The following is a 15813-nucleotide window of genomic DNA, read 5'->3' as shown; positions in this document are numbered from 1 at the left end:
AGCAGAGAATAAAAACTCGGTAAATCTAGTGTTAATATCTTATGAGGAGAGGTTAGCTGAGCTGAATCTGTTCAGCCTCGAGCAAAGGAGACTAAGGGGGGACATGATCCAGGTATACAAGATTCTAACAGGTCTGGATGCTGTTCAGTCAAATGGATATTTCAATGTTAGTTTAAATACTAACATTCATAACTCGTGATAAGTGGAAATTAACGGGTGAACATTTTAAAATGAATTTGAGAAAACACTTCTTTACACAACTTTTACTGTAGTTGTATGGAATAGCCAGTATGGAATAGTCTTTATGCTGGTGTAGCGCAAGCTAAAACCCTGGGTTCCTTTAAATCAGAACTAGATAACTTCTTAATAACTTCACGCTATTAATTGAATTCTCCCCAAACAAGCTTGTTGGGCTGAATGGTCTCCTCTCGTTTGTAAATTTCTTATGTTCTTATGTAGGAATTAATCAAATACCAAGAACACACCCCTCTCTTGTAGGAACAGTTTTATAAAGACTGAGTACCATTCAGTATCAAAAAAAAAGCGGCATGGTGGTGCAGTGGTTAGCATTGTTGCCTCACACCTCTGGGACCCGGGTTCGAGTCTCCGCCTGCGTCACGTGTGTGTGAAGTTTGCATGTTCTCCCCATGTCGTCGTGGGGTTTCCTCCGGGTACTCCGGTTTCCCCCCCACAGTCCAAAAACATTGGAGTTGCTAAATTGCCCATAGGTGTGCATGCGTGAGTGAATGGTGTGTGAGTGTGGCCTGCGATGGGCTGGTCCCCCATCTTGGGTTGTTCCCTGCCTCGTGCCCATAGCTTCCGGGATAGGCTCCGGACCCCCCGCGACCCAGTTGGAAAAGCGGTTTGGAAAATGGATGGATGGAATGGATGGATGTCTCCTAGTGGATATCATTTATATCACTGTGTTTGCTAGTAGTTTGTTGTTGAATTAATTGTAATGTAACTGTTTTGCATCTGTTGTTTAAGCTGAAATACATAACTTTTAAATAATGTAAGCGGTAATAAATTTTAATACATTTTTCTAACAGTGTGAGGGTTTATAGTTTATATTAGGCATCATGATTTTATGGTTTCAGCTAAACATCTTAATCAAAGCATTCCACAAAACACCTAAAACTAAAATTCCAGCTAAATCAAATCCAAAATGAGTCATTCTCTGACAATAAAACAAAAAGTACAACAATTTATGTGCTGAAATTAAAGTGAAACTGAAAAAGCCTAATAAAAAGTTATGAAAATTTCAGAAGTGTACCAACCCTGCAGTGGGCGTCTGATTTACCATCCTAACTGTGTGAGTGACAGCTGGTGAGTAAAGCCTCTTCTTTTTCTTGAACAGCCTCCATGTGTGTTTATCAACAAGCCATTAATGGTCAAACAAGGAGAGGCGGCAGTCATCACAAGGTCAGTGCTGTGGGTTGCGGATGGTGATAACCCCGAAGATGTGCAGCTGCTGGTGCTGGATCCAGCACAGCATGGCCTCCTGACACGTGTCTATAGCGAGAAGCCGGTGAGGCATTTTACACTGGGGGAGCTGGAAGGAGAGCAGCTGCGCTACATCCATGGCGGCTGGAGCCAGCTGCAGGACAGGGTGCTGCTGCAGATCAGCGACGGACACAGCTATCAGAACCTGCTCTTCACAATTGATGTGGAAAACCAGGTGAGGAGATGGGAATTGTTGTGTTTTCCTGCAAGAATTCCCTACAGTACGTCTTTAATCTATAACCCCAAATCAGAAAAAGTTGGGACAGGATGGAAAATGTGAATAAAAAAAATAAAGCAGTAATTCACAAATGTCCCTTAACTTTTATTTCATTGCAGACAGTATGAACACAAGATAATTCATGTTTTTTTTTGGTCAACATCATTTGATTTGTAAATAAACATCCATTCTTGCCATTCAGGCTTGCAACAAATTCCAAAAAAAGTTGGGACAGTACAGCATTTACCACTTTGTACAGTTCCCCTGTCTTTTAACAACACTTAAAAGACGTTTAGGCATGGAAGAAATCAAGTGACTAAGTGTTGCAGGTGTTAGTTTGTCCCATTCTTCCTGCAAACAATGTTTTAGGTGCGCAACAGTACGGGGTCTTTGTTGACGCATTTTTTGTTTCAAAATGCGCCAAACATTCTCTATAGGAGACAAATCAGGGCTGCAGGCAGGCCAGTCAAGCATCTACACCCTCTTCTTACGCAGCCATGCCTTTGTTATGCGCGCAGTATGTGGTTTGGCAAACTGAGATATACTTCTCAGCATTGATGGTGCCATCGCAGAAATGCAAGTTACCTTTGCCGAAGGCCCTGACACAACCCCATACCATGACAGACCCTGGGTTTTGGACTTGTATCTGGTAACAACCTGGATGGTCCTTTTCCTCTTTGGTCCGCAGCACACGGTGTCCATTTCTTCCAAAAAAGATGTGAAAAACCGATTCGTCTGACCACAATACACGTTTCCACTGCACAATGGACCATCCCAGATGCCTCCGAGCCCAGAGAAGTCGACGGCGCTTCTGGACACTATTTATGTAGGGCTTCCTTTTGGCACAGTACAGTTTTAGCTGGCATTTGCTAATGTAACTACGTACTGTAGTGCTTGAGAGCGACTTCCTGAAGTAGTCCTGAGCCCACGCAGTTATATCATTTATTGATGAATGACGGTTTTTAATTCAGTGCCGTCTGAGGGCTTGGAGATCACGGCCATTCAGTTTAGGCTTGCGCCCTTGGCCTTTGCGCACGGTGATTTCTCCAGATTCCCTGATTCTTTTCACTATGTTATGCACTGTAGAGGGAGGAATGCCCAAATCTCTTCCTATCTTTCTTTGAGAAACATTTTTCTTCATCATTTCAAAGATTTTTACCCGCAGTTGGTGGCAAACTGGCGATCCTCTGCCCATCTTTGCTCCTAAAGGAATAGGCCTTTCCTCGATGCTGCTATTGTACCGAATCATGATTGCAATCACCTGTTAACATCACCAGTTTCAAATCACATCATTATGTAAGGAATAATTGACGACGGGCCGTTGAATTATTAGAAAATAATGCACACCCGAGGTGGTAATGCGGCCACGACGCGAAGCGGAGTGGCCGTTACACCTCGGGTGTGCATTATTTTCTAATAATTCAACGGTCCGGAGTCAATTATTCCGCTTATACTACGGTTGCCACACCTCAAGACATCGATCAGATGATATATTTCAAGGGATTCGTCCGGTTTTTCTACTTAAATCGCTATTGGGAGTAGGATTATTTCTTCCGCGTCTTATCCAACGACTCTTTTGCTAGTTCCAAAACGTCATTTTAAAGCTGGCAATGGAGGCTTGAGCCGTTGATAGCAGACTAATGCAGTTAATAATGAAGTTATTAGAAAGAGAGCGAGAGAGAAAGAGAAACAGAGAGAGAGAGCTTGTATGAATTAGGCTACCTCTGTGTGTCCCTCAACAGTGTTCTGAAGCACCGTCTCTAAACTGTAAGTCTGCTTTAAGATGCAGCGCTGTTATTACCTCGCTAGTGAGAAATGTCATGTGTAGCCTTTAAGTTGGTACACTAGGCTAACTAATACTTCTGCAGCCCAGTTGTTGAAAGTTTCATATTCACCGTAAATATTAAAATTTACTTTCGGAAAATCGTCTGTCATGTTGTTGTTTTTGTTAGTCCTGTGTGCTGTATAGGTACTGTATGGTAATGTCCGTTATTACAGTTAACTATGCGAAGTGATATGGAACTGTAATGCGGTCAAGAGAGCTGCCTGGAACTACGTTCGCCGTGCGGTTATCTGAAAATAATTGCACACCTCAGAACGTTCGTCAGCCAATCAGATTCAAGCATTCAACGGTCCCGTAGTATAATTAGTTATTATGCCTCATTACTACTCCTGAATTGCCCCCATCCCAACTTTTTTTGGAATGTGTTGCAAGCCTGAATGGCAAGAATGGATGTTTATTTACAAATCAAATGATGTTGACCAAAAAAGTACATGAATTATCTTGTGTTCATATTGTCTGCAATGAAATAAAAGTTAAGGGACATTTCTGAATTACTGCTTTATTTTTTTTTTTTCACATTTTCCATCCTGTCCCAACTTTTTCTGATTTGGGGTTGTAAATATTATCTGCACTGGACATCCTTCAAGTTCAGCCCTTACAAGTGACTGGTTCACAAATTTGTCTCAAACCTGTTTTTGGATAAGAACAGACTTTTCTTGGAGGAAACTGTTATATTGATGCTTAAATGTTAAATGTCCTGTGACCGGTTCACACTCCCAAAGTGCTTTTCTCTTAAGTTTATAAAATAGTAATGCTAAAAAGGATGTTCACATGCAGAGAGTAATTATAGAAAGGCCAGTCAGCATTGTGTGAAGTCAGCGCAACTGACACACAGCAGTGTTTGTTTTCTAATGCTAAGTTTTGTGTAAAGAAAGACCTATTAAAAGATGCATGACAATGTGAACTGTGCAATAACTGCAATTTAATGATGCAATTGTTATTCTTTCTTGTGACCAAAGCATTTTTTTGCAAGCAGCTGTCTTACTTTCCCAACAATCGTGATTAACTTGCTTTAGATAGACCTTCTAGGCCAAACACAGCTTACTTGCTCATTCAATCGCTTTGATCTCTAGGGTAAAAAAAAATGATACATTGTATTAAATGTCCACAAGGCCTGATACTTTTCTGTTCTGTTTTTTCTTTTTTCCTTCAAAAGAATTTGCTGGAATGTTCTAAAGGTTGTTACGTTACTCGGGATTACAATTTATATGGGTAATGAAAGGTATTGAACTGTGTGACAGGGTACTTTTCCAAGAGTGCAGTGCTGGTTTCACTTTATGGATTAATGGATTTGGATTTATGGATTAATGGTATAGCTCTCTCAAGCTTATAATGCTTTGATTTTCCACCCATAATTTATAAGTTACATGCAAGAACCATCCATCCATCCATCCATCCATTTTCCAAACCGCTTATCCTACTGGGTTGCGGGGGGTCCGGAGCCTATCCCGGAAGCAATGGGCACGAGGCAGGGAACAACCCAGGATGGGGGGCCAGCCCAGCGCAGGGCACACTCACACACCATTCAGTCACACATGCACTCCTATGAGCAATTTAGGAACTTCAATTAGCCTCAGCATGTCTTTGGACTGTGGGGGGAAACCGGAGCTATTTAAGTCCTTTCATTAAAATTTCATTGGACCTGTGGACCTTCTAATGAAGCTGGCAGTAAACATATCTTGAAGAATGTTCTTTTTTCAGCAGCTGCTTTTTCCTTTTGTGCTCTGACTTAGAACGATTATGAAGTAGAACACATACTGTATTTATTCTTTGTTTGCTTGCTGCCATCCAGTCTCTTGCTAGCACAAGAATGGTCTAATATTTGTTTTTTGCAGAAAAAATATTCTGAAGCAAGTTCCTTTCTGCATACTAATAAAATGTGAGGTGAGCATATCATGTCCGCTGTGCTGGAACATACAATATTCATTTCTTTCCACAGGACCTTGTTACTTCCCATGTAGTGTCCTTCCTCACTGCCTGGTTGAATGAAGGAGGGGTGGTCAGGATCACCAAAAACCATCTGAGAGCAGAGTGCCCAGGCTCCAGAGACTCTCAAATTCACTACACCATTTCCCCCACCAAAGAAAATCCCAAGTATGGTACATAGACCTTTAGGACGTATATTTATTTCAGTAATTGTTTCTTTCTTCTAGTAGATACCTACAGTTAAATAAACATGCAGAAAAGTATTGAATGACTTATTCAGTGCAGTGTTTTGCCATGGCCTTGAAATAATCGTGTGCCTTAGATGAATTCAAAGGTATTCTGTCAGGTGGAAGATGAAGGTCCACTGCACATGCTGCAGTTTCTGGTTTTTCTTCAGTTACAAATACTTGCACATCTCCTAGCCACACCCATTTTTATGCACTTGATGAGGCATCCCAGTTAACAGTCCTTGTATATGTACTGGATCTCCTTGGCACAGGTGAAATTGTCCTCTGGTCATCCATGTCAACCAGCGTCCATGATGCGGAGCTTCTCCTTAGCAATACTCCGGCTGCCATAGGAGTCCTGTCCTTCACTCAGGCGGATATCAACAGGGGCAGAGTATGGTATCGACACTTGGGCTCTGGGGTGGATTGGGATGCAGTTCAGTTCCAGGTAAGGAACTTCAAAGGACTGGATTTAATTGGAATGGATTGAAAGGTTGCTCCTAAAACATGCTTTCTTCTATGGCTTTTAGACACATAGACACATAATACCTTCCAAAAATCTTCGGAGAAGGTTTTCAGTTATGCATCATTGGACTATGCTTTCAAAAATTTGTTTAGGTTGTGAGGATCATACAGTGGTTAGAAATTTAGTGCTCATAAAGTTTTTCCAATACAAAAATTGTGCAGTAATGTTTCATTTTCAGATTGACTCATCACAACACCATTTGGTTCAAATGAAAGTAAGACCATTAATGTCAACTCTTTTACATCAAGGACTGGGTTCAACATGATATCAATTGTGAACTTTTTATAGTTATAGGAAAATGGCAATATTACCGTGCCATGTTGCTGCAACTTTCACACACAATTTATTTTAACAAATGAAATGTCTTCAAAGTTTTCTGAATGACATGCTCTAACACTAAGATAATTATAACTAGTAGCATAAACAACTTAAAGTCTTTCTTGTTAATATCTTTAGAAATGTATCAATTTTCAGTCCATTTTTCAATGGCCTCCACTGCGACAAACATTGCAGTTACCATGGAAATGAAATTGATTGCTTGGCCTTGACCAAACCATGTTGATTAGAATGAAGAACAGAGGCAATAACAAATAATTACTTTACTTAAGGTTCAGTTTTAGAATAGATTTCTTTTTAAATTTGCATCCTGGCCAGCTTTCAAGTAAAAAAAACCACCCACCAGCAAATGATCTACAAAGTTAACAGGAATTAAAGTGGCTTCCGTAGCCATTGCATAGTGACTTATGGAACACAATGGGAATTTACATGTCCGTCTCATGTCTGACAAAGATATCCATTTGTTGTTAATGATTCTGTGCACCATAAAACCTGATGGAGTTCTTAAGAATAAAAATGTGTATATCAAGCATGCTGCATAAACTAAAGTGTAAGTGTTAGATGAAAACTAGCTAATATTCAGTAATGCTTCTTATTAACTGCACTTTCATAATGCCTTTAAAATTCATTAGTAGAACATGCAGTGAACCTTCATAATGCATTCATACAACATTCATAAGCAGTCAGTAAGTATACCTGAACACCCTATCATGCTTTAAAAGCTTTAATATATATTAATAGCAAACGCATGATATGTTTGTTATTAGTGTTACACGAGTATACTGTTATAATGTTTATCATTAAGCCCTCATATAGGATAGGATAATTTCTTCATTGTTATTATTAGGCCAAACTACATTCCGTTGTCTGAGTACTGTTACGTGTTCTTTTCCGTCTCTAGACGTGAAAAAATGTCATGTGGAGACATATTCTGTCTCACGATTTTTACCCTAATGGCCATCCATAATATATATATATATAATTATTATTATTATAACTACATATATTCTGTTGCCTTTAAAAAATTCATTTTTTGATATTTCTTACTTTTGTCTTTACTCAGCATTGATGTAATCCAAAAGTAACTTAATTACAAAGTAACTTAATCCAAAAGTAGTTAATTACATTGTTCATTTTGAGATAATTAGATTACGTTACTGATTACATTTTTCAATAGGTAACTAGTAACTCTAACAAATTACATTTTTAAGGTAACTTACCCAACCCTGCATATTACTCGTGCTGTAATGGTATAGGTATTTGTTGTGTACCGTTTTTGTTTCACATATATTTCTGTATTTTCAAATTACAAATTAATTAAATACATTTTCTCCCACCAGTAGTTATTTAGTTTCATTTGATGAGTAAATTTTGGTAATTTGGAGCAAGGTACTTTTTGATGTATTTGTGCCCATCTCTGCCTTTAATGCATTATGAAGGTGCACTGAATGTTCTACGAATGTATTATAAAAGCATTATGAAGGTTCAGTTAATGCAAAGTTTTACCTAATATTTTTCGATTATAACTCAGTCATATTGAAATCTTTATTGTCACAAAGATGGACTGTTGAAAGCAGACACTGCTTGTTGCAGGTATCATGTGAGGGGTCCTTGAAGAGCATCATTCTGGCGCACACCCTCAGGGTTGGAGTTCTTCCACATTCTCCTGGATTTCCCATGCTCTCCTTGGGCTGCACTTTACAGATCACAGTGAGGACATTCATAGAACATACCCCGGACATGTGTCTTTCGATTTGTAACAGTCAAGCTGTGCCCCACCTCCTGAGTTTGTGTGTATATTCTTTTCCCCACACAGGCTCCTGAGGATTCTGTCACAAAGATTCCACCTAATGGGCTTTCGTTTCTTGTGACAGAAATGCCCAGTGAAACATTTATCTACAATATCACCATCCCGCTAGCTCAGGAACAAGGTACAAAAAAAGGAATAATCATGTCCAAAATGTAGCTTTTGGAAAAACAACGGTCAGATTTCAATGGTTGCTACCTAAATGAATTCTCTTAATGACTTTCATTTTATTCCCAAGTCACTTTCAACACCCAGTCACTTCGGTATGCAGTCACCAGACATTAACAATCCACCACAAAAGAAATCTGTAATAATACCCAAGTATCCCTAATCAGTTTCCCTAACCAGAATCCCTCTAGTAAGTTTCATTATCCAAGCATCCATTATCAATACAACACCTTTAGTGACTTCATTTATTTTGTCCTTGTAAACAAACTCTAGCAGCTCCGCAAGTACTCCATATACTCCAGTGTTACATGTTTCAGAATTTCAATTCCAATTCCAAACAATGTAATCAAAAAGTGTATTTTTAATTAAGTCTTTTGCAGTGGAAATTGCCTTTATCAAATTTATGGAGTCATTGTTGAGAGACCAAAATTCATAATTGCGATGTCATACCTACCAGTGGGGTATAGAAATACATTAGCTCTTGTCCCATCTGTTGATAGGTACTATAGAACACAAAGACAAAGCTTATACCCCTGTGTACTCTTTCACACAACGAGATGTTGATAACGGAAAGATCCTATACCGACCCCCAGTGTTGCTGCCCTTCATGAAAAGGCTGTACAAATGTTTCTTCACTGGTGAGTGATGAGTCGGTTACCATTCTTATCTCTTGGATATTACACTGAGAATGACGAATAACAATAGACAACAGACAATATACGTTTTCTGTCTGTTAGTCTATTTGAATTCATTTTCCTTAAGACCACATTTTACCTATGGTTTTTTGGCAGATAATTGGATGTTAATTACCTATCCAGTGTGTGTGGGTGAAGACATGCAGTGGGATTCACAGAAAGTTGATGCCGAATTCTGAGAAAAAGATGCGTTTCTGCTATGAATGCACACTGGCAGCTTGACTGAACTTGTAGCATCCTCAATACTGCTGAATTTATGTAGGCGGTCAAAATTCTTTTAAAGCTTGGTGCTTGCCTTTTCTAAAAAGACAAAGCAAAAGCAGGAGCAGCTTGAACAGATTTTTTTGTTATTATTTTTTAAAACTTCAGGGCTGTTTTATTTTTTTATATATATGGGTGTATTACCCTTAGGATGCCTTTGGCCTAACCGCTGTTATTATGTTCTTTTTTTAAAATTCCTTAAAATTAGCCTCTACAAATAATCCACCACATTCACATTTCACAATATATCTCATGTAGTTATTGGCCACAAAGCGTGTGTACTATTGTTTACTAGTCGTTGTATTTTTTACTGGGTCTCTTCATGGATTTCTTAGAGGTAGCTTATAAATTAGAGAATAACAATTCCAAGGTCCTCAAATGTATTATATAATAGGACTAGACCTATAGAATCATTTACAAGGCTACAAAATTCAATAAGGATAATATCAGGCACAGGCATAATATCATAATATACTTTTATATGGTAAAAATAAAACAGGTGCTAAAAGTTTTAGTTAAGCAATGCTCTTTCGTCTGACATTAAGTCAGTTTTTCACTCAGAATTGTCAAAAAAGCACCCTATAAGTTAACTTTAAAACAAGTAAATGAACTCTTACAATGGTGAGTTCACACGCAAGAGCTAAATTAATCTGCATTTTCTATTCCACTTGACAAAAACAAATTTTAAATCAATTGCATTCATATTATTTCCATATTTCTTGTATTATGTATGACACTGTGTATGATTACAGACGCTGAGTTTGCCTAGTGCTTTCTCAATTTCAGTTGTTTCCATATATATACACATATATATATATATATATATATATATATATATATATATATATATATATATATATATATATATATATATATATATATGATTGTATATATTATGTGAATATGGTATTTTCTAAACTAAATTAAAGAAGAATGTGTGTGTGTGTGTATATATATATAATCTACATATATATATGTATGTATATCTCAGAAACAGTGTGTTTCTATCTGATGGAATCTCTTATAGCTGTGGCTGTTCTATTATCAGTGGTCACTAATATTAGTTACATGCATGTTCCAGTATCTATTGGGAACCACAGCACACCTGAGATGGATTTTGCTATTGACTTACTGCCCAGTGATCAGCAGCCTCCTGAAATCCTCGACCCAGTCCTAGAGGTTCTCTTGGGTGGGAGAGTTGCTTTAGGTAAGGATTTGTCTCTTGCATTTACTTGTCAGTTTTGTAACTGTAGCACTCTGAATTGTCTTGTCTTTATTGGTGAGTATGATGAATTTTATGCAGCACATAGTGGTGGGTCAGTGGTTAGCATGTGTGTTCTCCCTGTGTTTGTTAGGCATGCATTTTTTGAGTGACTGCCTGTGATTGCCCATATTGTGGAAGCATGTGCCTGGCAATTGTATCTTATTTAAGGAATGCCTTCCCTTGTGACCTGTGTGTTACCTTACGTTTTCTCTCATGCCTTTGTATTAGACCATTGTAGTACCATTGCCTTTGTGTACCATTGTAGATTTAATCTATAAATAAACAGCATGTTCCATGTTTTTGTCCGTGACCTATATGTCTGTCTAAAGATCAATCAATCAATCAATCAATCAATTTTTTTGTAAATCACATTTCAAGATACCAAATGTCAATCAAAGTACTGTACAGAATACCAATTCACACATTAAAAAAATAATCAATAGATAAGTCAATGAAAAAGAATGAATACAACAATCACATTTTAACCATCAGGTACTTCAAATGTTAATGAGCAAAATGTTTTCAGTCTTGTTTTAGAAGTAGCAATCGATATTTTGATGTAATGGGCTGTGATAACTGCTTAATCGCCGCTGTTGTATCCTGTGTAGGTGTGCAGCAGTGGACTGGGACAGATTTGGAAGCAGATGCCGCTAATTTTCAGTTTGACCTGGTGGAGCCTCCTCATCACGGCAGTCTTCTGAGAGCCAGCAGTGGTGGCCAGGCAGAAATACCTGCCAGTATGCAACTGCAACATTACCTCCCAACTGTATTGTACCTGTAGCAAATTGCAAGGAATTTTGCAGTTTTGCAAGGAACAATGTTTCTTTAAGATTATTGAAAACTGTCTGTGATTAATTCCATGTTAGCTGCTAGCTTGCTAACTGTTGATTTAAGTTCCTATGGTTCTGAACTTCTTCAGCAGTAAGGATGGGTTTTACTATGGGTGTCTGTCTTCAGCTGCTGTTTCTTATGCTTGACAGGCAACACCTTAAGTGCGGGTGACATCAAACAGCATCTTATTCAGTATGAGCACGCAGGAAAGAGCACTGAAGACGATGCAATGATGTTTATTGTGACCCATGGCTCCTCTATCATGATAACAATGGTGAAAGTGAAAGTTCTGGTGCCAGGTGAAAGAGGCAACAGGCCCAGTCAGAAGTGTGACACGATTCTATCCATGGAAGTGTCAGAGAAGAGCAGCACCCCAATTAGGCACACACATCTGGCCTACACAGTGAGTGTGGATAAATATTAGTATGAATGTAAACTAAACTCCACCTATGAAAATATTTCAGTTCCTTTTCAGCCATTCTTTTAGCTAAGAGATCTTTCTGTCAGACAAGTGGCACAGCCGCTGTTCTTTGCTGCAGATGACTGCACAGAGTTTGGAGTCATTAGTCCAGTCATGCTCTGTTAATTAGTTAATAAAGCCCATTTAATGAGTCTCAGTAGGCATGAGAATGGAAGAGAGACAAAATTGAGTCCCTGCTGGATCTCTATATAACTCACTCAGAATGGGATTTGGTTTTGTTTTTTATTCCATGGAGTATGAAACTTTAAACTGCATGCAGATTTTCATGTATGATTCTGTTACAGTTCTCAGATCAGGTTTGTTGTGAAAGCATGTCAAGACAGCATATTAAATAAAATGTTGGACTGGTCATACTTTACTTGAGGGGACATGAATAATTGAGTAGTACATGCTTTCTTAATGCATTAATTAACCAGTAACTAAGTGTTAGTTACGTACTGATCACGTGCTTATTCATCATTAATAAATCATGAGAGTTCATATATTTCCATTCAGGCACAATATTAGTTAACAATTAACTAATTACATAGTAATGGTTGGACTTCACTTGAGGCAAAATATAACTGCTTCTCAACAAATCATCAACTAATATAGGTTTCCCTATGAAATTCATGAATTGGCATGATTGATTGATGATGAATGAACATGAGATCAGTACATGACTACTAAATTATTCATGTCCCCTCCAGTAAAGTATTGCCTCTTGGATTTACACAGGATTGCAGTTCTTCAAATAAGAAGATTAAGATTCTTCTGGTGTCATTGCCCAAGCATGGTGTCCTTATTTGGAAGAGTTCAGCATCAGATCACAAAGAACTGAAAGAAAATTCATCCTTTACAATAGAGGACATCAACCATCAGAGGATATGGTACACTCTAATTTTAGTGTTGGGGGGTCCGGTTTTTTTTTCATAAATGTCCTGAATTGTACAATGCAGGTGCAAATTTGAAAATCCATAAACTATTTTTATAATATTCTGGAATTCACATGCAGGTGAGACCCATTAGATACAATCAAAGAGTACTTTTACATGAATATTAAGCAGGCTGGTATAATTGTTTAGATCCAGTGTTATTCAGTGTGAACTCATATTTGTATGTATTTGTCGTGGTAGGTAAGTGATTCTCTGGTAAATGAAAGGCTTTCAGAGACAGGTGTAAGTGTGCATGTGAAGATTAATATTAAATTAAACAAGTTACGTATTTAGGTAGTTCTCTGTTGAGATTCTTGCATTGAAGGCATCACCATTATCATTAGAATGTAACTGGTATAAATAAGTATGTGTAATGTTTATTGATATATTACTGCTCAAATACTACAGAAATTTTAAATGGTTTATCTTGTTGTTTCAGGTATATTGCATCTGAATGTGGAAATCCTCCTGTTACTGACACATTCCACTTCATTTTCTGTGACGAGAATGACAATTGCCATGACAACCAGACCTGGTCTTTAACAATCATGACTTTGCCAAAGCACCCAGGAATCAAAGTAGGGTTTAAATTATATTATTATAAAATGCAACACATGGATTAGCACTCTGAATGAAAGCTTGTAATTGCAGTAAGCTGTTCATGAAGAATTGGAACTTAAGTTACCTGGAGTTTTACGTAGTGTAGCATTTTATTGATGATTTTAAACACATGAATGCATAAATTATCAAGTGATAATCTAGGCAAATGACCTGATAATGTAGATAGCATTTTGGGAATTTTGATGGCTTATATCTTATATTTTAAAGAGACATTATTCAACCAAAGGTTCAGTGCTGTTTGTAATCTACCAGAAATAGTTGAGTAAACTTAAGCCATTGTTACAACATGAAACTAAGATTTTACACTGCAGTCTGTAAGGGGAATAATTGTTGTACTCCTGGTAAGCTGTTTAATTGGGGCATAGTAACTGAAGTCTTTTGCCTTGTGGAAAATTATGTATTAAACTTCACAGGTCCGTTTGATATAACATTTCCACTCTTATCTCAAAGCGAGTGGTTTATTAAATTGATATTTAACCAGTTATTAATTTTTTGTACTGAACAAGAGTGTTATTCAGGGAATATCTAAATCCATCATTCCATCATAAAAGGTTTTGAAATTATTATTTACCTGTACTGATGAATATTGTAGATCATTGTTATTTTAGTCATTTCCCCCTTCACTCTAATTTCTCTGCTAGATGGGGAAAAACAATGACCCAGTTAAGTCAGTCGACATTATCTTGGATGGAAGCCATGTGGTCATCACCAGCTCCTCTCTTACCCTGCTTGACTTTGGAGCACAGACGGACAAACTCGTCTTCACCATCGTGAAGCAGCCGTCCTTCGGTCTGTCCTAGTAATGTCACTGTCCCTTTGTGACATCATATGCAGTGCACCTTATCCATATATTTCTATAATAAGGACCAGCTTTCACGGCAGCAGATAAATCTCAGTGTCATTCAACATTGTGCTATTTAATTTATCTTCTATGCCTCTGTATTTGTGAATGAAAAGCTGAAATGCAGAACTGAGCTAGTTTTAGTACCATTGTTTCTTGAGATTCATCTATACGTGTAGAGTATTTGTATTCCCCATGTCATACAAGTGCTCTCATTTACTCTCACAGGCTAATGACTGATATTGTATGTTTAATTGAAAAGCAGATTTTGAGGTGAGACCCCCAATGTTAGGCTTCCTCATCATATGTTATGGTGCTGGGAACCAAAGCTCACTCAGTCCTCATGTAATCCGACAAAGAACTTTCATTAAATTTCCAAACCCCATTAACTCAGAAATATGCTTTCCAACTTGTGTGTCTAAAATGCCGATATTATCTGACTGTGTGTATGTATGTGTGAGTGTGACAGTGTGTGCGTGTGAGAGTGTGTGTGTGTGTGTGTGTGTGTGGGTGAGTGTGTGAGTGTGCCCTACTATGATCTGGCGTCTTTGGCACCCATGAGCCGTCTGCTTTGTGCTGCTTGGGTTAGGCTCCTGGCCCCCCTCGGCCTGCTATGGATAAACTATTGGAAGGTAGATGGATTCTTGAAAAAGCTTCTCACCATGCATGTGAAATCTCTGTGTTTACTGCATTTGGAGCCCTGGCATTTTGAAAACTCTGAAATTTGAGGACCAAAATGAGGCCAACTAGAAAGTTCAAAACTCTGAAACCATGGCAATTTTTGGTTGTGGTCTTTCACAGGCAAACTGCGCAGACTGAAGTTCTACTCGCAGCAGCTGGAAAATGGGAGTGTCCTTCTCCAGAGATCTAGCTTCAGCTATCAGGATGTTTTGGACAAGCTGCTGGTATATATTCCAAATAACCTAACTGTCGGGACAGACATGGTGCTCCTTTCTGTGAGTGATGGACAGCACATAAAGACTGCAAGCCTGGAATTCAGCATACGTGCAACCAAGAACAATGATCCAACAATGATTGTCAACCGGGGCCTTCAGCTTACCACAGGTCCAATGATGGCATCATCGCATACAGCACTCAATAAATGTTGTCATGGTGAGGATAAGTTTGGTACGCATTACAAGTTCACATATTTATGTTATTTCTGTTCTACAGGATCTAAAGCTAAGATCACAGATCAACATCTGAGAGGCAGTGGTTCAAACCTAACTTACATTATAACCAAGGATCCCAGCTTTGGGATGCTGCATCTTTCCAAAAATGGAAACCTTACAGAGATATCATCAAAGGGTCCAGTTAAAAGCTTCACACAGGAAGATATCGACAAAGGTATT

The 15813-nt window shown here is 38.2% G+C and overlaps 1 protein-coding gene across 1 annotated transcript in view; it reads left to right on the top strand.

The window, feature by feature from the left end:
- Positions 1–15813, top strand: part of LOC125746435 (extracellular matrix organizing protein FRAS1-like) — a 141162-nt gene that overhangs the window by 98651 nt on the left and 26698 nt on the right. Inside the window, exons 22-35 of the mRNA XM_049020384.1 lie at positions 1358–1678; positions 5503–5662; positions 5989–6164; positions 8172–8288; positions 8395–8509; positions 9054–9191; positions 10591–10716; positions 11382–11510; positions 11754–12007; positions 12803–12954; positions 13439–13577; positions 14262–14409; positions 15263–15526; positions 15635–15808. Coding sequence (XP_048876341.1) covers positions 1358–1678; positions 5503–5662; positions 5989–6164; positions 8172–8288; positions 8395–8509; positions 9054–9191; positions 10591–10716; positions 11382–11510; positions 11754–12007; positions 12803–12954; positions 13439–13577; positions 14262–14409; positions 15263–15526; positions 15635–15808 — 2413 coding nt within the window. The remainder of the gene's footprint in view (positions 1–1357; positions 1679–5502; positions 5663–5988; positions 6165–8171; positions 8289–8394; positions 8510–9053; positions 9192–10590; positions 10717–11381; positions 11511–11753; positions 12008–12802; positions 12955–13438; positions 13578–14261; positions 14410–15262; positions 15527–15634; positions 15809–15813) is intronic.

This window comes from Brienomyrus brachyistius, chromosome 7 (assembly GCF_023856365.1).
Source record: "Brienomyrus brachyistius isolate T26 chromosome 7, BBRACH_0.4, whole genome shotgun sequence".
Taxonomy (NCBI): Eukaryota; Metazoa; Chordata; class Actinopteri; order Osteoglossiformes; family Mormyridae; genus Brienomyrus; species Brienomyrus brachyistius.
The sequence above is the reverse complement of the archived record's forward strand: the minus strand, read 5'-3'. Positions and strand labels throughout refer to the sequence as shown.